At 47.4% G+C, this 27642-nt stretch overlaps 1 protein-coding gene across 1 annotated transcript in view; it reads right to left on the bottom strand.

Moving 5' to 3' along the window:
• Nucleotides 1-27301, bottom strand: part of GLIS1 (GLIS family zinc finger 1) — a 236996-nt gene extending 209695 nt beyond the window's left edge. Inside the window, exons 1-2 of the mRNA XM_032137210.2 lie at nucleotides 27214-27301; nucleotides 26386-26686 (exon numbers count right to left, since the gene is read on the bottom strand). Coding sequence (XP_031993101.1) covers nucleotides 26386-26644 — 259 coding nt within the window. The 5' untranslated portion in view covers nucleotides 26645-26686; nucleotides 27214-27301. The remainder of the gene's footprint in view (nucleotides 1-26385; nucleotides 26687-27213) is intronic.
• Between the last annotated feature and the right edge of the window lie 341 nt (nucleotides 27302-27642).

The following is a 27642-nucleotide window of genomic DNA, read 5'->3' on the forward strand; positions in this document are numbered from 1 at the left end:
CTCCTCCAGGTGGGGAGAGCACGGCAGGGAGCTCGGGCCCCGGGGTCTGCCAAGCTAAGTTCGGAGCACAGCTCTTTCTTTTATTAGTCCTTAAGCAAGTGACTTCACCTCTCGGAGCCTTAGTCTCCTGTCAGTTAAATGGAGATCACAATAGGGAAATGAACTGTTTGATTAGCCCAATGGAAATCTCTTGGTTCAGTGTGTGGCATGTAGCATAACCTTCACAAGTAGCATTGTTATCAGTTAACACGTTCCCAAAAGAGCACTAGCTGTGGCGTCACAGAGCCGTGGGTTTGGGGTCCAGTCCCTCCTCTGATTTGCTGCGTGGCCTTAAGCAAGTCACCTGGGATCTCTGGGCTTTAGTTTCCCCATTCATCTAATGGGAAGGCAGGGCCTGATGATCCCTACAGGCCTTCGCTAGCATGGCAGCCTGTGGGTCTGTGAGTCTGAGTTCTGGGAAGCAGCAGGCAATGCCCCAGCTCTGTTCTCATCCTTAGGGAGTCATTCAAGGCCCAGCAAAGTTGAGTCCAATCTTCTTTTCTGGCCTGTTCTGGCCACTTTCAGCCACTGTTTGATTTGAGTCCAGTTTTCATTCTGGCCCCTCTCTGCCCTGGCAACACCAAATTCCTCCCCACTGCCGAACACACCAGCTCCTTCCCTTCTACCAGGCCTTTGCACAGACAGTCTTTGCCTAAAGCAGGGCTTCTCAGGCTTCGATATGCACACAAATCACCCAGAGACCCTGTGAAAATCAGATTCTGATGCAGTAGGTCTGCGCTGAGGCTGAGATTCTGCATTTCTAAGAAGCTCCCAGGCTATGCCAATGCTGCTGGTCCACAAACCACACACTAAATAGCAAGGGCCCAGAATGCCTTCCTCCCTGCTCACCATCTAGTAAAGGGCTTCCTCATCATTCAAAGCCCGGCTCCAGCAACCTGCTGCCAAGAAGCCTGAATCTGCAGGTGATTCATAAAGTCCCTGCAGGTCTCCTGTGTGTACAACTGGTAATACCTGTGCAGCTCTGGTCACAACAAGCAGGCTCCAAGTCCATATCCTTATCAGGAGCCCTTTGAAGGCAGGGCCCAGCACAGGACTCGGCACAGAGGAGAGGTCAGCAAGCATCCCCTAACTGAATAAGGTCACAGGCAGTGGGGTGGGTCTGAGAACCACCCCATAAGGCTGGCAGAAGTGGCTCGCAGAGCCTGCCCTCCTCCCGAGTGCCCCAGGACCTGACCATGTGAGGCTCTGTCTGGTTCTACCCAGGCTCTGATTTCTAGGCAGTTCAGGTGCAGGGAAGAGCCGTCATCGGCGGTGGGCTACAACATGGACTCTCCTTTAACACAACTGCAAATGTGGCACTGCCAGAAATAGCAGGTAAAAGGAGCCCAAATGTGAATACAGACCCAGGAAGGCAGACACCAAGAGGAAGAAAAAACACAGATAAAAAGTGAGGCAGAGAGAAACCAAGGCAAGATGCAGAGGGAAAAAGAGAAAGTAAGAAATAGAGACAGTATCAAGAGAAACACCAAAAAGGAAGGAAACAGAGACGCCGTAGAAAGAAGAGGTGACAAAGTATAAATGGAGACAGAGACATGCCAGGACTTCAAGACCAGCCTGGGCAACATGGTAAGACCTCGTCTCTTCAAGACCAGCCTGGGCAACATGGTGAGACCCCACCTTTTCAAGACCAGCCTGGGCAACATGGTGAGACCCCACCTTTTCAAGACCAGCCTGGGCAAAACGGTGAGACCTCGTCTCTTCAAGACCAGCCTGGGCAACATGGTGAGACCCCACCTTTTCAAGACCACCCTGGGCAAAACGGTGAGACCCCATCTCTGCCAAAAATTTTTTTAAAAAATAACTAGCTGGACTTACTGGCGCACACCTATACTCCCAGCTATTCAGGAGGCTGAGGCGGAAGGATCGCTTGAGCCCAGGAGGTTGAGGCTGCAGTGAGCTGTGATTACACCACTGCAACTCCAGCCTGGGTGATAGAGCAAGACCCTACCTCAAAAAAAGAGAGTGACAGAGGCACACCAGAGAGCAAGAGAGAAGTAAAGGAAAGAGATAAAGGAGGAAAGACCTTTTAAAACAGGGTTGGAGATAGCTCCTAAGATGGTAGCTAACTAGCCCTGAAAGCCATTAGCTAATCCAGAGGGTGTAGACAGACTCCCACAGAAGGACACCCTGGCCCCCGAGGGCCTCACCTGTGCCCCAGCTTTAGGGTGTGTGGCTGGACAGGGCAATTTCTAACACCTTTTCCCCATTTCCCTCCACTTTCTCCAACCTCCCCCTTCTCCGCAAAGTTACTAAGTGAAGAAAGATAAGAAAGAAACCAGAAACAGCAATTTGGGGTTTTGTTGTTAGAAAGACAAACAAGGTCCAAAGTTAGCAGGAGACGGGGCTGAGCCTAAGAAATCAGAGGAACCACAAGCTCCAAGAATCACCAGCAAGTCATTCATCTTCTGAGTCTCAGCTCCTTCAGCTGCAAAATTACCGGAAGCCTCACAAGAGTGTTGAAAAGATTAAATGAGCTACATAAACATGAGAACAGCACCTGATTATAGCACAGGGGTGCTCCATAAATGGTCACTGCATTTCAACTGCAGAATGAGTTATGCAAATACCCTTTTATTGGAGTTTTGTATTAAAAAATAAAAGTATCTTTCTACCCAGTATCTCATCTGAGCCTCACCAGGAGCTGGGACATGGATTATCAACCCCATTTCACAGAAGAGAAAACTGAGAGATCTTACAAAAATAGCCCGCCTGGTACCAGCTGTACCAGCTGCGGGCAGCATCAAAACTAGGGCTCACATGAGATTAACAAGAAGTGCATTTTTTCCTACAAATAGTGGCCAAGCCTCTTTAGGGGCTGTGCCAGGCCCTGTACTGAGATGAGATGAATTAAGTGTGGCTCTGCTCCCTGGGGAGATGGACACCCAGTGTGACCATCACTGAGATGGACAGGCGCAGCAAAGGATGTGGCACCCACTTGGAGTCAGGGCCCACTGTGCAGCAAGCACTGCTTTAGGCTCTGGCAAGGTCCTGCTTCCCATGGACTTCTCCTTCTTAAACTCAAGTCTTCACTCTTTTCTTAAATTTATTTTTATTTATTTATGTATGTATTTACTTGAGACAGAGTCTCACTCTGGAGTGCAATGGCACAATCATGCCTCACTTCAGCCTTGACCTCCCAGGCTCAAGCAATCCTCCTGCCTCAGCCTCCCAAGTATTTGAGACTACAGGTGCATGCCCCCAGGCCCACTTAATTTTTTTTATTTTTTGTAGCAACAAGGTCTCACTATGTTACCTGGGCTAGTCTTGAACTCCTGGGCTCAAGCCATCTGCCTACCTCAGCCCCCAACAATGGTGGGATTACAGGTGTGAGCCCTGTGCCTGGCCAAGTCTTCATTCTTGAGTAAAATAACACAAAGAAACTGGGTGATCAGAGAAGGCCCTTCTGGGAGGTGATATGTAAGCATAAAAGTCCAGAGTCCACCATGGGCAGGTGAGCTGGAAAAGCATACCAGGCGGAGGGAGTGGGCCATGCAAAGGCCTTAGCGCAAGGTCAGCATGGTCCAAGTGTGGCAAGAGAGGCAGGGTCATGTGGAGTACAAGCAGGGACACTGCATCGGCCTTGGAGGCCAGGGCGGGCGAACAGAGGGCTTTCAACAGTAACGCTGTCGAATGACTGACATCTTAAATTGCATTTACGCCAGCTGCTGGGTACAGAACACAGAGAGGCAAGGGTGGCAGCTGGGAGACCAATGAGGAGACTCCTGCAACCACTCAGACCAGGCAGTGTGCACAGGTTCAGGACTGAGGTGGGGACGCCAGCAGGGGGCGGCGAGAAGGAGCCGCCAGTGCAGGAAGACGGCTCCCTGGAATGGTCACTGTGCCTAATGTTACTGAGAGGACGAGTGAGATGGAGGCAGACGGTGACCAAATCTGGCCCCATGGAGGCCGTGGAGGACCTGGCAAGAGCAGTCGGTGGACAGAGGAGGACAGAGAATGGGAAGTGAGGAAAGAAAGGCTGCAAACAGAAGTGGAGAATGGGGCGGTGGCAGGAGGGGGATGAGACACAGGAAGGCATGGTGGCTTTGCTTTTTGAGCTGGCAGGTCCTGAAGCACAGTTGTATGCCAATAGGAGTGACCCCTGGAGATGCGAGAGTCGCACTGCAGGGGAGGTCACTGCAGAAGTACAGTCTCCGAGGAAGAGGGAGGGTGGATGCAAAGCCCTGGGATGCTTTGGCTGTTGATAGAGGAGAGGCATTGCCAGCTCCCACAGAGGAGGGGGAGGCAAGGCTTGGAGAGTACTCGCCAGAGCTCTCAACTCCCAGATACAGACGGGCTCTTTCAGGGTCTCCTCTAGCACAGTTTGACAGACAGCTACAGGTGGTTCGATCTTAACTAGGGTAGGGGCCCAACAGTGAGAACAACAGGGGGAGAGGGAGGCAGAGGGTTGAAGGTGTTGGGGAGGTGTAATTATAATGAACACTAAGCTAGGCAAGGAAGGAAGTGAGGACAAGCAGGTGACCAGTCAGGCAAAGGGGAAGGTCAGTAGATCTGACATCCTCGTACAGCCAGAGTCATCATCGGCATGTGAGGAAAACCCTCAACCTGAAAGGAATAACAACAATCAACAAGTGGAACCAAAATGAAATGAATGGAAAACAGGAACACAGAGAATAAGGAAAAAGATGGTTTAAAATCCTAAAAATCTCCTCAGAGAGGTATGATAAGATATTGCATCCATAAATGGAGGCACAATGCCTGAAAGTGCTTTTGCAACCTAAAAATAACTAAAAAAAAAAAGAAAATGGGAAAAAGAGTCAAAGAAAACCTCTGAAAACAGATCAAAAAGACAAAGAGCTAGGTATTATAAAAACATAAGAAATGTAGAAGATCAATACAGAAAGCCAAACAGGCAACTAGGGGGATTTCTAGAAACCAGCAGTAGAGAATTTATATGAAAAAAATGTCAAAGAACTAATACTCTGTCTAGAACTGAAGGTCATGAGTCTCCAGAAACGGTGGGCCCACCAAGTATCTAGCCCAATGAATGGGAAAAACCCCACATCAACAGAAAATTTCAGAACACGAGAGATAGACAGAAAATTCATAAACCATCTAGAAAAATTGACGGGGTAGAGTGGGGGAAATGCAGAGTCTAGACCAAGTATCAGAAATCATCATGGCATTGGACTTTCAACAGCAATGTGGGAAGCTGGAAGACAATTGAATTATCTCTTCAAAATTCTTAACAGGATCCGTCCTGACGCCAGATGGCCCAAGTTCAAATCCTAGACCTGCCACTTATGAGCTGTGATCACGGCCAAGGTACTTACGTCACTGGGTCTCAGTTTCTTCATCAATAAAATGGGCATAATAATAACCTCTATCACCTCTCTGATGTGAGGATGAATTAATCCACGTAAAGCAGTGAGGACAGTGCCTGGCACATGGTAAACATTTAAAGGTTCGCTCTTATTAAAATTTCCCAGTCACACTATCCATCAGCAATGAAACACCTTCAGACACACATATCTACTCACCTTTCTCACCAAGCCATTGCAGGATACACTCCAGAAAATTATGGGGCTAAACCAAGAAAAAGGAAAATACAATGCAAAGGACATCTGCCTTTTTGGGGGGTGCCCAGCATCTGAACACACTTCTTCTACTGGGAAAATTACTCACCTTATAAGGCAAAACCCCCACTTCACCCAATACACACACACACTCACTGAAAATGTCAGATCCTGCAGATCCTCTGTCTCTGCTTAAATGCCACCCTATCCTGACTGCACTGTAGCCCAGCAGGCCTCCATCTCCCTTCACTGCTTTCGCTCCACAGTCTGCATAGCCTGTGCCATCATCTGGTAAACTTTATATTTAACTTGTTTACTTGATTGCTGTGTCTTCCCCCGTCTCGAATGTTTAAGCTTCGTGAGTGCAGACATTTTTGCCTATTTGCTTATCTTCCCAGCATCTAGAAGAGTGCCTAACTCACAGCAGGTGCTCAACAAAAATTTAAGTTAAAAAAAAAACTTGCTTTCCAAGCCTCCCATGCAGCCAAGGTACAGGCACATGACCTAGGCTCTGCCCATGCAAAGCATCCACCCCAGACCGTGATTCCAGAGAGATAGCTCAGGTCCACTCTGGAACAGGTGACAACAGAAAAGTCAGCTACAGCCCCCACTGTAGCAGCAATGCAAGCTGTGCACCGGGGCCCAGCGGCATTTTCACTGGACAGCCCTGTGGTGGGATTTGGGATAAGGTTCTTGGCTGTGCAGCTTGGCAAGCCTGGTTCTCTAGTCTTATAGAAAATTCTGAGAGCCACTCAGCATCGTTTTAATAAAATCTCTTCTCTGCCTAAATCAGTCAGTTTGTGATATACAGTAAACCAGCACCCAGGGGGCACAGGAGAGTTTTGAAGAGAAGCCTTGGGAGGTCAGCAGGGTGTGGATGCACCCCTCTAAACCAGTCTGCAGTGCTGGACAGATGGAACTGAGGGAACTTGATTCATTTGGACATTCAGGAAAGTATGATTCACAGGAATTTGACAGACTGATGGAGTATGGTGGCAAGGGGGGGAATGGTAACAGCCCCATATAATACATAAAATACAAAACTAAGCAAATGAAAAAAGAGGTCATATGTAATCTCAGGAAAATAAAAAGTTGTACTAGAAAGGAAGAGTTCTGATGATGACTTGATTTGACAACCTGTTCCAAACATAACCACCATGCTGAAAAAGTAGACTCCAGAGGGTGCTACAGAAAGAGCTTTACCATCCCCAGCCCAGACCACTGCTACTGTCCTAAAACTCCCATCTGCAGACTTGTTCCCCATCCCCACCCCCTACTCCTAGAAAGCCTGTGGAAGTCTGGAAGTTCCCTTAACTCTGCGGATCATTCCCAGATCATAAACAATTGCCAAGACTTTTTAGTCCCAAGAGCAGTCTCATCTTAGTGATTAAGATGTCCTGTCCAGATTAATAATCTCGAGTCTGACTTTTATGTATGATCAAACTTCTCCCCTCCCCTCGGGCCTGCCAAGCTCAGTGTCTCAGACCCCTGACTCTGTCCACTGGAGCTCTTTGGACTTGGATGCTTAGTGCCCACCGTGTTACCCTGGGCCTCTTCTGTGGGGTCCTAGGGAGCTCCCCTGGTTGGCAGGCACCCTCATGCATCCCGTGGGACACTTCCAGCCTCTCACCTCTACCTGGCAAGAAGCTCTCTTGGGCAGGATCAGCTTGAAAATGACCACTGCCCGGGTGCTTTGAACACAGCCTGTGCCCCATCGTTGGCAGAAACAATGCAGCCACCTCTCCTCATTCTGCCACGAAGCAGGGGCTCCAACCACAGTCTTTCGTGTTCCGTATTTCCAGGCATGGATCAAATGCACTCACTGCTCGGCTTCCAGGGCTGTGCCCACTTCTCTGAGTGATCCTCTTAGAGCCCTTCTCTCTTAAGTTGAGGTAAGGAAAAAGCGTTCCCTCTCTGCCCACCTGTCATGGGGGGAAGAAAACGTCAGCTTCTCAACAATTCTCTCTGAAGAAATCCTCTCTGTGGGTTCTTCCACCTCAACCCTTTCATATCCTCAAAGCGTATGCCAGGTAAGGATCTCAAAATCAGAGTTTACACACCTAAAGTCCTGCTTTGGAATGTAGTGGCCAATGCCTACTGTTAAGATCCAGTGTCTTAGGACTCAGCCAGACCCACAATGCCTACATTAAAACCCCATTACACGTAGTCCTAGTGGTGCATCGCTTTACCCAAAGAATTGTGATGCAACTGGGGCAGGAGGAAGGAGGAAGGGGTAGTGCAAGTGAGTAAGATGGGGGTGGAGTGGGAGTTGAAGAAAACTAAACCCTCTGTGGAGAAAGGGGGATGCTCAGACACTGTTGGTGGGAATGTAGGACAGACATTATGGAAAACAGTATAAAGATTCCTCGAAAAATTAAAATTAGAGCTACCCTATGATCCAGCAATCCCACTGCTGTGCATACATCCAAAAGAAAGGAAATCAGTATATCAAAGGGATATCTGAGACCAGGCACCTTGGCTCACGCCTGTAATCCCAGCACTTTGGGAGGCTGGGGCAGGTGGATCACCCGAGGTCAAGAGTTCGAGACTAGCCTGGACAACATGGTGAAACCCCATCTCTACTAAAAATACAAAAATTAGCCGGGCATGGTGGCACCTGCCTGTAATCCCAGCTACGCAGGAGTCTGAGGCAGGAGAATTGCTTGAATCCAGGAACCAGAGGTTGCGATGAGCCAAGATCATGCCACTGCACTCCAGCCTGGGCAACAGAGCAAGACTCTGTATCAAAAACAATAATAATAGTAAAAGGATACCATCACCATGTTTATTATAGCACTATTCCCAATAGCCAAGAAGGAATCAACCTAAGTGTCCATCAATAGACAAATGGATAGAGAAAATGTGGTATAAATACACTATAGAATATTATTCAGCCACTAAGAAGAATGAAATCCTGTCAACTGCATCAACATGGATGGAACTAGAGGTCGTTGTGTTAAGTCAAACAAGCCAGACACAGAAAGAAAAATATCGTATGTTCCTCATACTCATACGTGAGAGCTAAAAACATTGTTCTCATGGAGGTAGAGGGTAGAATGGCAGTTACCAGAGGCTAGAAAGGCTGAGGGGAGGAAAAAAAGAAGAGAAGTTGGTTAATGGGTACAAAAATAGGCAGAAGAATAAGATCTAGCATTTCGTAGTACAGTAAGGTGACTATAGTACAAAATAGCTGGAGGAGAGGAACTAGAATGTTCCCAACATAAAAAAGGGTGAATGTTTGGGGTGATAGATGTCCCAGTTGCCCCAATTCAATCACTACACATTGTATGCATGTATCAAAACACCACACATGCTCCAAAAATATGTACAACTATTATGTATCAATTTTAAAAAAGAAAGAAACTAGTTTCTGAGCCTGGACAACACAGTGAAACTCCACTGCTACAAAACATACAACATTATCTGGGCATGGTAGCCTAAGTCTATAGTCCCAGCTACTCTAGAGGCTGAGGTGGGAGGATCACTTGAGCCCGGAAGGTCCAGGCTGCAGTGAGCCGATATCATGCCATTGCACTCCAGCCTGGGTGACAGAACAAGACCCCATCTCAAAAAAAAAAAAAGTTTCTGGCACACAGTAAGTACTCAGTAAAAATATATTAAATGACTAAAAGGAAAACACAAAAATCACTTTTTTATAAAATACATTTTTATTTATAAATTTTTTATAAAATAAATAAAAATCATTTATTGAATGAAAGAAAAAAAAAGAGAACTAAATCCTCATCTATCATAATAGGAAGCCAGTAGACAGTAAGTATACTTGATCCAGGAACAGGAGCAGAAATCTTATTTAGGGTGGCCTAATCCCGGCTCCACCACTCACCAGCTGTGTAACCCTGGACTAGTTCCTTTCCTCCTCTACATTTATTTCTTTATCTGCAAATCAGGGAGAGTAACAGTAACTCCTTCCTAGGGCTGCTGGGAAAAGGAAAGGAATTATATTTGTAAGGCACCTGAAGCAAGCCTGGACCGTAAACGCCACATAAAGTTTACCTTCCACTGTTTTTATTTTTGTAACTGAGATGTACAAAAGAAAATGCCAAAAAAAAAAAAAAAATGACTGAGTTGAAGGCAGGGCTGTTGTGCTACCCAGGTCCACACACCTGGTGCCCCCTGGAGGTGGGCACCACAGCAGCCCTGGCCGAAGGCAGCTGCCTCTCCGGAGTGCCACAGTGGAGGAGGGGCTCTCTCTAAAGCCTTATTTTATTAGGTGATTTTAAAAACTATGTTTGGCATTATTTTGCTAAAAATAAAAGTTTATTTTTAGAATGTTAAGAAAACAAGCTCCCACAAATAGTAATAACAACAAACGATGGGACGTGGTGAACGACAAAAAGAAAGCAATGAAGGAAAAGACAAAAGAAAATCTTGGAAATATGACATAAAATTCCATTTTTTATTTCAAAATCATAAAAAGCTTATTAAGACAGCAGACTCATAAAAATATTAGTAACAAATATGATGAACAAAGGTATTAACATCCTTAATGACAGCACTTTAAAAATGCCAATTCTTGGCCGGGCGCGGTGGCTCATGCTTGTAATCCCAGCACTTTGGGAGGCCGAGGTGGGCGGATCACGAGGTCAGGAGATCGAGACCACGGTGAAACCCCGTCTCTACTAAAAATACAAAAAAATTAGCCGGGCGTGGTGGCGGGCGCCTGTAGTCCCAGCTACTCGGGAGGCTGAGGCAGGAGAATGGCGTGAACCCGGGAGGCGGAGCTTGCAGTGAGCCGAGATCACGCCACTGCACTCCAGCCTGGGCGACAGAGCGAGACTCCATCTCAAAAAAAAAAAAAAAAAAAGCCAATTCTTAAATTTTATAAGTAAAATATTCAGATGCCCAACATAAACATCAGTTTGCAAAAGAGGAGATAAGAACTCTGAAGCAACACACAATACCTGTTTGACTATACTAATAATCAAACAAACATATAATGAAACCAGATGTCAATTCCATCTTCAAATTAGGAAAATGTTGAAACACTGGTAAAGATACAGTTCCGTGAGACAGCAATGCCTGCAGTTGTGAAAATCAGTGTACCCTTCCCAAACAGCTATGTGGTAATATGTGTTAAATGTTACTACCCTGTAGCCTAGTAATTTCCACTTCTGGGAATCTACCCTACAAAAATAATCAGAAACGCAAATGAAGATCACTACATAAAGATATTCACTGCAGCTTTAGCTTTACTGGGGGAAAGCTGAAAATTCTGAACTATTAAGCACGTGCAAGTAATATACATACACATTTGTTTATATTCACATAAACCTTCTCTGAGAGGCCAGACAAAAGAGAGAAGAGGAAGTCTCTCCCTAAAGACCCTTTTTGGGACTTCCAAATTTTGGACCATTTTAATGTATCATCTATTCAAAATACTTCAACAAATTTAATAAAACATAATATGCAGGCCAGGTGTGGTGCCTCACTCCTATAATCCCAACACTTTGGGAAGCCAAGGTGGGAGTATTGCTTGAACCCAGGAATTCAAGACCAGCCTTGGCAACATGGTAAAACCCTGTTTCTACAAAAAAATTAGCCAGGCGTGGTGGCGTGTGCCTGCATTCCCAGCTACTGGAAGGCTGAGGCGGGAAATCACCTGAGCCTGGGGAGGTGGAGGCTACAGTGAGCTGTGATTGGGCCACTGCACTCCACCCTGGGCAACAGTGAGACCCCGTCTCAAAAAAAAAAAAAGAGTAGGCCAGGTGCAATGGCTCACACCTGTAATCCCAGCACCTTGGGAGGCCGAGGGGGGTGGATCACCTGAGGTCAGGAGTTCAAGACCAGCCTGGAAACCCCACCTCTACTCATATAGACATCGGGGAAGGGGAACTTGAACGGGTCAGGCTCATGACCGAACCTCACTGGTGACAAAACCTGTCTCAAAAAAAAAAAAAAATTTCTGAATCTTTACAAAGAATGTTAATAACATAGAAAAGGTTTATTATGTTCAATGTTAAGTTTATTATTATTATTATTTTTTTTTTTTTTTTTTGACCCAGGCTGGAGTGCAGCGGCTTGATCTCAGCTCACTGCAACCTCCACCTCCCATGTTCTTCAAGCGATTCTCCTGCCTCAGCCTCCCGAGTAGCTGGGATTACAGGTGTGTGCCACTATGCCCATCTAATTTTTGTATTTTTGGTAGAGACAGTGTTCACATGTTGACCAGGCTGGTCTCGAACTCCTGACCTCAGGTGATCCGTCTGCCTTGGCCTCCCAAAGTGCTGGGATTACAGGGGTGAGCCACCATGCCTGGCCTTAAATTTAAATGTAAGTAATAAGACTATATTCAGAATGATCTCAATGATATGAAACTATATTAATACACAGACAAGCATAGAAAAAAGACTGAAAAGAAACCTACCAAAATGTAAACAGTAGTCACTACTGGGGGTGAGATTCTGAGCAAGTATCATTTCCATCTTTCCATGTTTCTATAGTTTCCAAAGCTTCTACAGTAAGTACATAGTACTTACATGAGTGGGAAAAAATAAAGAATATTAAATTAAATTACCTTTAAAGGGTCAGCTACTTCCCAGAGAAGGACTAGGAGTAAAAACTAAGTAATTTGCTAAAATTCAGGAACCTACAAGAATAAATCAATATTCTGCCATTCCTGTTTAAGCTGCTGCTCAGGGCACTGTCAGCATGTTTTCCAGTTCCAGGGATGAGCTGGCTCTGGGCTTCCCACTAAGGAACCAGCAGAAGCCACCCACCAGGTCCGGCCACTCAAATGCCACCTCTCATGGAAGACTGCCCCGATCTCTCTTGTCAGTGCTGTCTTATGAACACTCTGAGAATAGGACAGATCCTAGGACTCACCCATGTATCTCCAACAGGAGGCAGGCCTGGTAGCCAGCATGCCAGCCCCATCTCAACGCTTCTATGGCCATCTGCCCACCCTCTCAACTGGATGCTCTCCAAGGTAGAAGCCAAGGATGCTAGAGACTTTAGCATGTGACAAGAGTGTCAGGAAACAGGTGAGGAACAAATGAATACATTAAAGAATGATATTTTAGACTAACGCTGTCCAACAGAACTTTCTGTGACAGAGGAAATGCTCTATATTTGCACTTTCCAATATGGTAGCTACTAGCTAGCCATGTGTCTACTGAGCGCTTCAAATGTAGCTAGTATGACTGGGAAACTAAATTTTTAATTTTATTTAATTGTAATTCATCTAAATAGCCATAGCGTTCTTGTGGAAAAGCAAACATCACAAGGTAGTTTTAAGATTAAACAAGATGATCTTTTATTTTATTTTGAGAGATAGGTTCTTGCTCTGTCACCCAGGCTGGAATACAGTGGCTTGATTACAGTTCACTGCATCCTTGAACTCCCGGGCTCAAGTGATCCTCCCCCTCAGCCTCCCTAGTAGCTGAGACTACAGGTGCACACCACCAACCCAGCTAATTTTTAAATTTTAAAAGTAGAGACAGAGTATCACTATGTTACCCCAGCTGGTCTTGAACTCCTGGCTTCAAGCAATCCTCCTGTCTCAGCCTCACCAGTAGCTGGGACTACAGGTGCATGGCTGTTAAGATGATTCATTTTTAAAAAGATGATTGGTCCAGTGCCTAACAGTGCTCAATTGATCACTGTAGGATAATGAAAAAAAATGAGGAGGAAGAGGAATAGGAGGCGAGTCCCCAACAGTGCCACCTGCTCAGCCAACATCAAGCAATGGGAATTTAGTTTTCTCCACCCCACCCCAGCAAATAGCTCTTCAGTATTCTGAGTGCATAGCAGCCAGAGCCATGGAGAGAGTGGGAATGGGAAGAGTGGGGAGGGAGAGGTATGAGGCTGGGACAGGAGACACCCTGCAGACTTGCTGAAAGAGGAAAGCTGTTGGCCTGTATTGCCTGAGACAATGAGTCGGTATTCACTCCAAGAAGAAAGCTTAAGCCACCAGAATTGGCAACAGGTACAAGAAAAGGGCTGCCCAAAGCAGTCCTCGAGCCCAGGATTTAACACTCTGTCCACCAGTGTCCTGTAGAGGGCTGGTCTGCAAACTCAAGTTCTGACCTGTCCTCTGAGTTCCCAATTGTTAGCCACCTAGAGAGCCCTTTTCCACCCTACCTCACTGATTCTCATGCTACCCTGGCCAGGGGAGTGAGCACCTATTTCCATTCTATAACTCAGCAGACCAAGGCTGGGTGAGATTGTCTGAGGTCATAAGGCTGAGACTGGCTGGAGAACTGGAGTCTGCCTAGGACAGACAGCAAATGATAAGGTGCTGATGCCACACAGAGGCCTGGAAACCCGGCCAGCCTGAAGGGGGAATCTGCAAACACCCACCCTCCAGGCTGCAAGCTCCGAGGAGGCAAGGGCTCCATCTGTTGGTTCTCCATGGTGTTCTAGGGCAGAACCCAACACTGGGAGCACAGCGGGCATCCGATAAATATGGATGAACCAACCAACCACTAACCAAACACAGGTATAGCCATTCCAGTTTTCAGGCTAATTCTACATACTTCATCCCATCTGCCCCTAACAATTGGCCAGCCAGGGGTCATTCCCCCATTTTAAAATGGGAGACCGAGGCTCAAAAATTGAGAGCCACTCTGAGTTGCTGTACTGAAAATCTGCTTCGAGAACTTCCCGAGAAGCCCCGCCTTGACTGGAGAGGGGCAGATTCATCCTGCCAGGGTCCTGTGTTCTTTCTATTCTTTGCCCTGTCCTCTATCAGCAAGTCAGAGATGCGTTCATGACGTATCCTGCTTCCAGGAAGCCCACAGTTTCATGGGGAAGGGAAAAATGAACGCAAGCATCTGGAACACCTGACTCTTCCATGAGAGACAAATGACAAACAGCAGTCAGACAACGAAGGAGGGACAGGTTAATTCTGGCTGGAGGAGGAAGTTTTTTGACTGTGATGAGTGGGTAACATTGGACCCAAGGCCTTGATGGAAGGTCCAATAGGTGGCAAGGTGTGGAGAAGGGGCGGGTGGGCCAGCAGTTAACACCCACCAGCTCTAGAACTCTGGGCACATCATTTAGCTTCTCCGGGCCTCAGCTTTCTCATCCGCAAAATAAGGATGTTAATACTCACTGCGCAAGGAGTGAATGTGGAAAGAATTAAATGGCCTCATGGGACGTCTACTCACAGCAGGACTCAACAGATGGAAGCCACTACATTACTGCAGGGCCAGGCAGGCATGGGGACGCGGGGAACAGGGTAGTCCTGGCATCTTCGGTTTTAAGAGGAAGAATCAAGGTAATTCCTCTGGATATTGGAGTCTGACAGCAACTCCCAGCCCAATAAACCAGGGAAGAGGTGGGGGTGCCTCCAGACCCACTCCACAGACGGCCTCATCCCACTGGACACCACAGGCTGAGCAACCATCTTGGACTGGCCCAGGGCCAGGACCTGCCAGAGAGATGCACTGAGGCAGCCCACACCCTCCTCCCTCCCCAACCTCCCCCAGCCCTAGGGGAAACCACCATGCCCACCAGCCACACCTGCGTCCTCCATCTCTGCAGCTCAAGCCTCAGTGTGACCCCAAAGTCCTTATTCTTGTAATTACACCAAAAAAGAATTAAAAAGCAGAGTCTGGGAATAAAGTACTACAGTGCAGAGAAGAAACAACATCAGACAGAGTCGGGCCTGGGACCTAGCCCAGCTCTCCACTCACAAAGACCAACAACCACAGCTCACCTCTGGGACACACCTGCTGTGCACTAGCCCCTGAGCTATGTGTTCTACAGACACTCCTCTTAATCCCCCTAGGAACCCATGAGACAGGAACTATCTCCACTTCTCAAACGAGGAAGACTGAGGCTCAGAGTTCAACGAACTTGCCTAAGGCCTGGCAGGTGATGCAGTCAGGATCCAAACTCAGCTCTGACTCTAAAAGCCATGTGGCCGCCTTTGCATCAGTAACACGGCCTCTCTGAACCTTAGTCTTCCCATCTACCCAAGGGGGGCAGGAATGAATAATATGATTTCTGGAAAGCTTTACAGTTTACAAAGCCCAAAATGGTGCCCAGAGAAGGGCCATGAGACCAATACATCCCCCAGGGGCTCTAAGCCTGTCCTGGAGTGGAGATCTTGGGTGTGGACACCAATCACCACCCCAGCAGGGTCACCAAGAGCTACCATCCTCTGGCTCCCAGCTCTCAATTCCAACATTTGGTCTAAGGTTCCTCTTCATCTTAGAGAAATCTGGGTGAGACGTGTAGCAACCACTCGTAGCTGCTCTTTAAGCCACAAGATGAGACGCATGTCACAGAAATTGGGTCTTTGTGTAAAAGGGAGGATGAGCATGTGACAAAAAGCACCAATCCTGGCCAAGGGGCCAATGGCCAGTCACTGAAGGACAGTCATCAGGCCCCAAGCTCCTCCACCTGGCCCCTGGCCTGGCAGCTCCAAAGGCTTGCAACCAAAGAGCCTGCAAGCCCTGAAGCCAATCCTTCCCAGAGGGAGGGGAGAGGGAGGCCCAGCTGGGTGAGGAGACTCCCCCAGGGTCACTAGCAGTCAAGGGGAAGACCTTATTTTGAAGAGCCTCAAGACAGTGTTGGAAAGAGAACATGATGGTATCTGCATGTGAGAACTCATGTAGGATTTACTGGCATCTCAGCACCATAAGACAGGGCAAGGAAAAAAAGAATTTACTGGCATCTCACATGTGTTGAGAGCTTACCATATGTTCAACCTTGCAGGAAAAACAAGAACATCAAACACAGCTCCTCCTTTACAAGCTACAGGCTCCTTGAGACTGGGCTGCACTTCATTCCCAAACTTCCTGGACACTCACTTGGAGCCAGCCCTGTGCTGGCCATACGGGGTTCAAGGATAATGACACTCTGCCCGTCTTCAAGGACGCATAAGTAAATAGGAAATTGCCACAGAGTATGAGCAGGGCTATGGCAAAAGGAAGGGTAATAAGAAAGGGAAGACTTCGAAGAAGAGGTGGCATTTGAGCTGGGTCTCAAAGAATCAGTAGGGTCAATCTGGTGGAATGGAAGGGAGGGAAAGCCCTTCCTAGAGGTTCTGTTTACCATTTACATGGTAGTCCTAACAATAATAATTATTATAATCCCAAGATTAATTGAGCATTTACCACGTGCCAGTCTGTTTTTTAAGCACTTATACATGTGTTAACACATTCCACCCTCACAACAGCCTTTGGAGATCATTACTATTATCATCCTCATGTCACAGATAAGAAAATTGAGACCCAAAAAGCTCCCTAACTTGTACACAGAGCCAGGATTCAAACCTAGTGGCCTGGTTCCACACCCATGCCCTCAGTCAGCACCCTATACACTTCTTAGATACAAACTTTGTGCCAGACTTTGTGCTGGACACAAGAATACAAAGATGAATCTTTGAATATTATCTATTTTCCCACTTGTTCCAAAAATGATTTAAGGAGGCACAAAGATGAATAAAAAGAAGCCCACAGATTATAAGAAAAGAAGGACAGGTAAAGAGTAAATTCCAGGTCTGAGGCTGCATAAGGAAAAGTCTGCTGCCACAAGCAGACGTCAGCAAGAGATAGAACTGGCCCGGCACAAAGGCCTTGAATGCCAGATCAAAGGGCTCAGATTTTTCCCATTGGCCAGCTGGCTGTCAATCTACATGCCAAGTGTAATTTCACAGATCTTTAAAGCATGTACCAAGAACTATCTGTAGGACAAATTGATGTCTCTACAGATGTGTGTAGATGCTGTCGTGGTGGATAAAGTACATATCTACTTAAAAGAGCTCTTGAAATTAGCAGTTACCTAACCCTCATTAGGTATATCCTGCTTCAAGAGATACTAAAAGTATAGATGCTGTCACGTGGACAGTGGAAAGATTTTTGTCCTTATATTTAGAACATTTGGATACTCCTGCTGTCAGGGATGGGAAGTAACACAGAGGTTTTAAGCGAGAAGTTCTAAGGACTTGAGGTCTGGGATTTTTGCTCCGCATCCACCCGCGAACCCCTCCTCACCAAGCCGCTCGATCTGTTTGAAATCATCCGTTTGAAGGCCCAAAGAAGAGCCTGCCCCAGCGAGAAGCCCTAGCACAGAGATATTCTCACAAAGAGCGCTCCATAAGTACAAATGACTGTTTGATCAATCATTTGGCCTCAGCGTGGGATTTGGTTAGAATTAAAGCCATCTGGCTGGGGCGGGGGGTGGGGGGGATCGGAGGGAGGAGACAAGCAGGCGGGAAAAAGACCCACCCCCCTCCCCCAAAAAGCATTGTTAAAATATAACGGGGAAAAACAGTAAAGTTCCTGCTGTTATTTCAGCCTAAGCCACTTAATCCATCAGCACATAAAGCAACTTATTTTATGACCTTTTCCCTTTAAAAAATAAATCAGAAGACGATGCCTTGAATTCAGATATCTCTGAAGCACACTACTCATCCCTCCCAGTGAAATATCCCGTTTCATAAACCTTCTTCGAGATACTTGAAACTGCAGATCACTAAATGCCTTGCTTTAGGCATCTGGCATTCCAGAGAATTAATATTTAAACTTATTATAGGAAAAAAGAATTGAGTTTTGGGTGAAGCATGAAACATTTAATAGTGTCTCCAAATTAGAAACCCTATTTTGTTTCGCGCTGGAAATGCCACGATATTACCTGGGCTTTGCACTCAAATAAGATAAAATGCAAAGGCAGTCTTGAGATTAAACACACAATTATAGCCGTTTTCTCCAGAGAGATGGGGAGTGAGACAGGTTTGCGGAGTGGAAGTGATTGAGTTTCATTTTTACGATACGCTTAAAATTATATTATCATTCTCTGCCTTGAGGGTTGGACTTGAGACTGCTGAAGCTACTTAACCACCAAAAACGGTGTCAAAATCAGCGACTCCTCGGAAGCCTCTTCTCGGGCTCTTTAAACCGTCGTCTTGAACGGGCCACGGACGAGCAAAAACCTCCGTAACTTTCTCTGCTCGCTAGGACAAAAGTATTCAGTGGTTTAGGATAAAAATTAAGCTCCAATTGACACAGTGGATCCTGGCAGCCTCTGCCGGCACGTGTAATTTATTTACAGGGTTGGAAGTCGGCAAAATACATCATCAACTCTTACACAAACTTCTACTAGGTATTAAATACCCAACCCTCTGAGAAGTAATTCATATAGTCCAGCAGCGTTCCAAAATAAACCCAATCTCCAGCCCTCCGGAGAGCTTAAAACAGCAAATGGGATCTGTATTTTTCAAGTCAGGTTTATAGTACTCCCTGGTTTCTTGCTAAAGCCTGATTTCTAGCAAACCTGTTATTTGAAAACAAAGGTAACATCTAAAAGAGTAATCTGGTTGCTAAAAAGACACAAATAGGAACAGGCTGGGGTGTATGGCAGGCAGGGCCATCCCTCGTACTTCATTCGCTCCCCTTCAGACACAGCGGCACGTCGGAAGGCAAAACCGCCTCGGACCAGAACGGCTCCTGCAAGTCCATCTTCAGACTCAGTATGACTCCCTGAGAACGTACACATTCTCATGAACGCACGTGCAAGGCCACAGATGCAACCAGCCATGTGACCTTTACCTTCAACAGGGGGTCATCTAGCTCATTCATCATTTGACACAGAAGACCCATTTCTCACAAGCAAACTCTCAAGTTCACTCTGATCCCCAGCCTGTTCTCCCTCCCAAGCCCTACTTCATCCCACCAAGTGTTTAACAAGAAATAATTGTTTAATAGATCCCTGAGCCAACATGCTCGGGGAAGCACGTATTCTGCAACCAGGCATGGTGGGGATCTTGAGGAATTCTCGTCCGACAGACGTCTCTGAAAGCCACAGAGGGGAGACTACGCCCTGGGCCTTGGTGAGGCATCTCCCGATGTGGCAAGAAAGACTCAGACAGGGACTACTACCTTCAATAACCAGTCAGGACAGGAGTTGCCACTGCTTCTGAGAAACTGGCCCTCCTAGGGGCCCCTCCATGGCCTCAGAGAGTCTTTTTCCAGACCCCAGATTCCTGAGGATCCTGAGTCACTGGGAACATTCTCCTTTCCCTAGTTCTGCAGGGGGAGAGGAGCGGTGCCCTACGGAGGCAGTGTCCCCTGTAAGTCACACCTCAGCCTGTTGGCTGAGACTGAGAAAGGGGTGCTCTGGGATGTGGCTGTCTGGGCCCCCTGCAGCCTCCTGCTGCCTTCCTTCGGGCTTGGGGGACACGCAGCTCTCTAGAGCCACATCCTCTCCTTCCCAGCCGCCTGAGTTTAAGAAGCTGGTCCTGGAGAGTGGTGTATTTTCAGAGCAAAGTACTGGCTCTGCTGTCAGACAGGCCTGGGTTCAACTTCCAGGCTCTGCTGCTTACTACATGCACAACCTTGGACAAATCACTTTGCCTTTCCAAGCCTCAGTCCCCCCATCTTTAAAATTAAAACAGTGCCTCCTTTCCTCCTAGGGCTGTTGGGCATAATTAAATGTGATCACGTCTCTAAAGCATCTCACCTGGCACAGAACAGCTGCTCACTAAAGGTTAGTTGACCTCCCTCTTCCCCATTCCTTCTGTGTTCATCTTTAGCAGCCGAGAGTATAACCTGGTCTGAGACAAAAGTGGCTTCTTCCTACACCCCAGATCCTTCCAAACCTTCCCAGCCCAGTTAGTGTGGAAACCTGGAGTATCAGCAGGCAGGGACTATGGATCATCCAACTGAACTGCTCCCCATTTTACAGATGGGAAAAACAAGGCTCAAAGCACAGGGCATGGCCCACTTGCAAAGATGCTACACAATGGCTCATGTGTTAGCTCCAGGCAGGCCCAACCATAACCACCAAATAAATTCAGGCCATCCAGGAAATGAGTTATTCAGTTAACGGACTAAAGGTCTCTTCTCAGCGCATCTGACTCAAATGCTAACTTTAAAAACACAGCTCGTAATGCTAACACAATCTGCCTCGATCCACCGGAAACCTACTGAAGGAATAATCCTTTGGAGTTTAAGGGGGAAAAGGGAAAAAGAAGAAAACAGATGCTTTAAGTGACTTTCAACTCTGAGACCACTGGGTTAGGGTTGTATTCTCTCCACCCTCTACCCAGCCCAGCCTTCTGCTTTCTTTCAGTTTCTTACAAATATGGCTTTGGGAGACCAAAATAGCCAGAAAACTACTTTTTCCCCCTCTTTTCTGCTTTCCTTACTCAGTAACTCAGCTGTCAGTCCCCGGACTTTGCTTCCAATGCTGAAAGCTTTTTTTTTTTTTTCGTTGTAAACTATTAATTTGGGCAGCAGCTGTTGATAAACAAGAAGTCCATTTTTAAACTGTTAGAATCATTAGCACAGTGAAGGCGAACAGCACAAATATTTCAGGAGTTTGGTCTTTTTTCCTGGCCCTGGTATTACAGCTGTGCTTTTTGCAGTCCAAGTTTTCAAAGCCCACTGCAAACTTTGTTTCATTTCTTCTCCCCCTTGAACTGAATGTCTTTGTTTCTTTAAATATAAAAATAAACTACCCCCTACCAAAAGAAGCCACACAATTCTCTAGGTCCAAAGTAATTGCAACTGAAATCTATATTAAAAAAAAATTAACAAACCACACATTATAATTTAACTTTGAATATAACCGTATATGTAAGGTGAGGTTGCTGAAATACTACCATATCGTGTTGAAAACAGAGAATTCTTTTCCAAGACAATTGAGAGAAGGAAGGGAAATTATCCTCAGCGATAGTCACTGGTCAACTTCCCAATAAAGTTTATTTGTTTGTTGTTTTTTCCCCTAATCCTATCCAAAACAGATTGAAAACCCTGTCCCAAACTTTAGTTTCTCCCCTCTTCCAGGATGCTGGCCAAACTCCACAAAATAAAACCGAAGAAAATGATGATAATTATGCAACATTCAGAACAAAGAACATAAGAATATATTTTTTCAAGTGATTCATTGTGCACTTATGCCTGTAATGGGATTTTAACGCACTGTAAAAATAAGTGTGCTGGCTCACTAAGCTTCTCACGCAAATGAAATGCAGGGAGATGAGTAACTCTGAGATGGGGTTCGTTTTGTTTTTTGTTTTTTGTTTTTCAGAAAAAGAAGGATGAAGAAAAATCATAGCATATAAAAAAATTTACATTTTTAAATCACAGATGGAGCAACATAGACTATCGATGTGATTCCACAGCTCTGAAGCTCTGCAGACCTCAGTCCAGCTAAGCACGCTACAGGTAAACTACTCAGAAACAAATAAGCCTAAATTAAATTATGATCTCACGTGATGGTCCCCTTGCCATTTTGCCCACAAAGTCCTAGATTCTAGAAAGCTTGAGAGGCAGAAAGGGAAGAGGAATTCTAGCCGCCTGAGATTCTTAGGGAATCTTTGGGAATTATATTTCCGCTACATGTCTATAAAAGATTTGTCGGATACATAACTCTTATGACTGTAGACGCAACATGTTCCTATCTCATTTTTTACCCACACACATACTTGTTTCTCTTTGTCTCACTGAGCCTGACATTTGGCCAGCAGGTTTTTCTCCCCCTTATTTGAAACTTCATGCACTGAAAAAATTTGGATCTGATTATTTCCGGATCGCAGGACCAGCACTTTAAAATGGATGAAATGCAAGCAAATTGCCCACCGGAGCCGGAGGGGGGAAATGCTTTAAAAGTCACTCATACCTTTCTATTAGGGATGCACTCGCCTTTCCAAGGCCTCCCCAGAACATCACAGGAGCTTCTTAGTCAGATGAAGAAATTCGACCCGGTGGTACCACCAAAACAGCATGACTTACTGTCCACCGCCCCCACTCCCTGAGTCCATGCACACAATCTACAATTCCTTTTTTTTTTTTTCAAGTTACAGGACTGACTGCTTTTTGGCATTTACAGCCATGATGGCTGTTTTTATAACGGCGGGGTTCACATTTGTCGTGATCAACCTCCTTTTTATTGCAAGGATGCATCCAGTCTCAGTACACAGTGAAGGGCCCAGTGAGTCACTGTAAATTAAATAGTGACCTCATTATCTGGTTTGGTGTGGGAACAGCAACTCTGGACAAATGGAATCATGTGGTAAACTATAAAGTTTTCTAACTATGGCATAGATACTAGTTACCAGTTCCCAAAGATGTGAGACAGTAGAAATACCAAAAGCAAAAGACATTTTAAAATTCTCTGGGAACGTTCAGAAGGCCTTCGTGTGAATGCCAGCTCTCGGCCGCCAACACACACATGTAGAAGGTACAAGTTGTGGAACCAGAATCAAATATTTGCAGCTGGAAGCTTGGAAACTGCCACCTACTGTCTGCAGCTTTGAGCAAATCCCTGAACCTTAACATCTGCATCTATAAAATGGGAATCACACTAATAACAGCCAGTATCTGCCCAGCACTTTACAGACTTCTACATCTGCTCCCTCACAGAGCCCCCAAGGCAGGCAGAGCCCAGCTGGCGTGAGGGCAGACAAGAGGATGTGTGGGAACACACTCTGAACACTGTAAAGCACCGTGCACAGAGAACAAGCGTCATCAGGCCATCACCACAAAGCTGTCCGCCTGCATGAAGCCCAGATGTTTACCTTCTTTCCTTGTCAGGACTTATAAAAGCAGAGTGTCGGGTGTTTAATAATAGGAAAGAAAAATGCAGCATCTGGCAATTTGGCTTTTCCAGCTGTTTGGAATCTGGATAAACGGGACTCTGCCATAAACAGATCATGATTCTTATTGTAAATGATGACAATGTTAGTCCATGACGTCACACCATCCCAGTGCCTCCCGATTCCAGATCAAATACACAGGCCCCAAACATTTATGGATAAACTACTAGATTCAAGAACCCACTCTTGGCCGGGTGCGGTGGCTCACGCTTGTAATCCCAGCACTTTGGGAGGCCGAGGCGGGCGGATCACGAGGTCAGGAGATCAAGACCACGGTGAAATCCCGTCTCTACTAAAAATACAAAAAAATTAGCCGGGCGTGGTGGCGGGCGCCTGTAGTCCCAGCTACTCGGAGAGGCTGAGGCAGGAGAATGGCGTGAACCCGGGAGGCGGAGCTTGCAGTGAGCTGAGATCGCGCCACTGCACTCCAGCCTGGGTGACGAAAAAAACTCCAAAAAAAAAAAAAAAAAAAAAAAAAAAAAAAAAAAGAACCCACTCTCTTCCTCTGCTTAGGGACTATCTGAAGCAGGTGGCAGCACCTGAAACCTGACCCCAGGCTGAGCCATACTGTCTTTTCTCCGGTCACTGGGCAGCGGTGGCCACAAAAGACCCGAAGCTTGGCACCTCTCAGCCTCCCCTGGCTAGCACACCACAGTTAGCACTCTTCACATTCAGCATTTTAAAAATGTAACCTTTCTTCCTTCTCACTCTGTCCCCTTTATCTCAAGTGTCACTGACCCTTGCATGGACCCTGCACGAATTAATAAAAGTGCCTCCTTCTACCTTTTTAGCTTATAAGGCATTCTTACAACTCTTGTTTTATTTACCCTGCAAGGCAGGCATCATTACCTCTCATGCAAATGAAAACCCAGAGGTTGAGAATGTGAAACACGTTACAGTAGTAATCCTAAAAATAACCAGGCACTGAGGTGGCCCTTGCACACTCTTTGTCACTAATGACCTCATCAGTCTTGCGAATTAAGTCTCAGGGTAAATTTACAAACGAAGGAACCAAAGGCTCAGAAGAGTGAAATCGCTTCCCCCAAGTGCCACAGATCATAGATGGTGTGGTCTCACAATTCCCAGCACAGTCAATACATATTTTTCAATTGGTATTTCTGTCTGTTTCCAATAAGCCTGAGAACTTGGAGCTAGACACCAAATATTCAAAGGGTTACATGGTATGGGACTATTTCGGTGGGAGTAGGGGCAGCAAGAAGGTGCCGTTTCCTTGCAGCATTTTTAAGGACGCCGAAGAACTGGGGGAAAGCTGGTTTTGTCTCGGACCACTTGGTGGCTGCACTGTGAGGAAAAGCTTGCCTACAGCAACGCAGAGGCCAGCAGGGAAACCTCTCCAAGCCCAGGACCCTGAGCCTTCCCTTTCTCCCTAGGCCAGGTGAGGCCAGAGCTGTGGCTTCCCTAACCCCTGCCCTACACATACCAAACGCTTTCCCACCTTCAGGCTTCAGTTTCCTCACCCTTCAAATGAGTGGGATACATCCCACCACACCAGCCTCACTGGGAGGCTATGAAGAAAAGTTGTGAAACCTCTTGGAAAAAAGCTTCACCAGAGAGACCAGCTTAAGGTACAAAGAAAGAGGCTCTTCCTCCCATCCCTTTATTCTCCGTTGCCCTTTCCAAATGGAATCCTGACTTAAAGATCTTTTATTTTGGACATGTTTGGGGGTGTGCATAAAAATAACTGGGGTTAGGGGGAATGGAAGTAGGAAGATTGTACACAAAGCCCCCAGATGAAGGGTCTTACCATAGCGTGGAACAAAGATTATGTTCGGGAGAGCTGTTTGCTAGGTCTGCAGAGAACTCACTCTTCAGAGGACAGCCATGACTTTTTTAAACACAGAACGTTGCAGGAGGGTATCTATTTAAGGGAGGATTGTGTATGGAGCGGGGCAAGCCAGGGAGCTCCCGGCAGCAAACATTACTCATGTCTCGTTGCGCAGCGCTCCTCTCTGGTAAAAGAGACCTCATATGTGTGTATTCCAGCAATAACACTCAGCAGGCATTTCCCGCCCCTCCCCACTATATCTGTCCTTCTAAAATATTATCGCTATCCCTTGAAAAAGGCTGGCATCTAAAACAAGGAGAAATAGTTCTCTCTTACAAAGTCAAGTGTTTTCTTCAAAAAAGAAAAAATCTACTTGTGTTTATTTCATTTTACTAATCCCTCAATCAGGGAGTTGGGTGTTTTTGATCCACAAGGAGCTCTCAGCTCTAAAAGCAGGCTGCCTACCTCTTCTGAGTTGTGGGGCTGATGCTACGAAGTGATGCCTATAACCGTAAAACCCAAACTTTTTGTCTTCCTTGAGAATCATCTGGAATGAGAACCAAGAGGTTCCAAATGCAGATATAGTCAAACCCCAAAGCCTTGGTTTCCCCTAAGGGAAAAAAAAAGGGGGAGGACGAGGACACAGCATCTTAAGAATTTCTCCAATTCCTGGTTAATTATCTGTCAGCATGAAACTCATAAATAATGACTCAATAATAATTAACTGTGATGAGAAGAGCATGTTCCTGAAATCCCAGCCCCATCTCTGACTTTGGGCCCATAAGCCATACTGGGACCTCCACCCTCCCGTGGCCAGCCTCACTGGGGGACGAAGGGACTTGCCAAGGAGCTTGTGACCCAAGACTAGGCTGCCGAAGCACCAAGTACAGAAAAGCCATGTTTAAGTGAGGATGTGACCAGGCTGGATTGCTGATGCAGGAAATTTTCCATCAGGAATCCAGAAATCATCTGGTTTAATTAAGTCCTCACTTGAGAGATGGGGAAACTGAGGTCCCAAAAGGAGAGGGGTCTTGCTAAAGGCCTCTGGGTTTTGTTAGTTAAGGAGATTGAAATACTTCAAACTATGCCTTGAGCTGCTCAGAAACAGATACCAATATATGCGTTGCTATTCGCCCTCACATATAATAAAATTTTGACAAGTTTCTATGCAAGCTCTATCGGAAACATACAGAAGCAAAACTATGTAAGCTGAGAGCTTTCTATAAACACATTTCCCCAAACGGGGCTAATTGAGTTTAAATTAGATGCTTCGCAAAGCAGGCATACTTTCAGACTGACAAGCTAGTCCCAAACAGTAAGAGAGAAACTGAGGAACTCCGAAGAAAGTTCCACCAAGTTCTCCCGAGCACGCGGTGGCGACGCCGGGCAGCCGGAATCTCCACAGGAGCCGCCAGGCACGTTGGCAGGGCCGAACTCACCCTTCCCGGCGGCGGCGGCCTTGGATGGACCGTAGTCTCGGGGGCTCCGGGGCCGGAGAAGGTCGTGGGCGCGCGGTGGCGGCGCAGGCGGCCGGGCTAGCAGGTCCCGCGGGCCCCTGTCCCCGCAGCCGCCGCCACTCACGGTGACCCTGAAGGCCATGTGCGCGCCGAGGCTGGCGGGGCCGCGGCCGGGGCCGGGCGCACCAGGGGCCTCCTTAGGCCTCTTGTCCGAGTGTGCCTCAGCCACCTCGCAGTGCATGGCGCCGGGGCGGGGCGCACGGCTGGGGGTCGCGCCGGGCTCCTGGGGAGAGGAGACAGCACAGCGAGTTAGAATGCGGAAAGCGGCCCCCGTCTTGTCCCGGGGCCGATTTTGAGCAGGTCACTGCCCCTTCGGTGGATTCCGCGTCTTTAACATAGGTTAGCGCCACCACACCTGGCCCAATCAGAGGTCAAACCCACCTGATTCCACGCAAAAGCCCCCTCGCTCAGGAGCGGTTCGCCCTTCCCTGGTGTGGGGAGGACCCCAGGCCCCCGCGCCGCGGCGCATTACCGCGAAGTACCACCCAAATCCGCCTCCACCGAAACCAGCCTCCTTTGCACGAAAGGTGAAACTGAGGCCTGGAGCGGGAAGGGCGCCTGTTCCGCGTCCCCCAGTGGAACACGGAGCCGGCGGCAACGAGGATTCTCAGAGCAGGGCTCGGGCGAAACCCCGGAGACGGCTCTGGGTGGGTCACGGGCTGCGCGCTTCGTCTACTCTCCGGGGCCGAGCTGCGCGCAGAAGCTGCGGACCCGAACCCAAAGGCCCGGGGGAAACCCCCAGAGACTCACCCGCGACCACCCGAACCGGGAAAACAGGAGCCCCAGGCTGGGCGCTGAATCCCGCGACGCGAACCCATCACGCGCAGTCGGGACACCCACATTCCCATGCGCGGCGGAGGAATCGAGCCCGTCGCGTGCGCAAACTAGCACAGTGGGCAATGCCCACGCGGCCGCCGCCACACGCCCGCACACCCGCCGAGGCACGCCCGGGGACGGACACGCCACCCACACCGCCGCTGGTCAGACGCTCGGCAGCGCACAACCACACAGTCCCACGCTCTCGCCACATGCGCGTGCGACGGGGGCCGCGCCGGAGCCTCCCTCAGCCCTTCCATCAGCGGCGCCCAAACTCTCCGTTCCCCTCCGCGCTCCCTGCGCCATCCCCAAGCTGCCGGGGTTCGAGCGTCGCCGGGACGCCAGCCTCGGGTCTCGGACGCC

This window comes from Hylobates moloch, unplaced genomic scaffold (genome assembly GCF_009828535.3).
Source record: "Hylobates moloch isolate HMO894 unplaced genomic scaffold, HMol_V3 SCAFFOLD_18, whole genome shotgun sequence".
Taxonomy (NCBI): Eukaryota; Metazoa; Chordata; class Mammalia; order Primates; family Hylobatidae; genus Hylobates; species Hylobates moloch.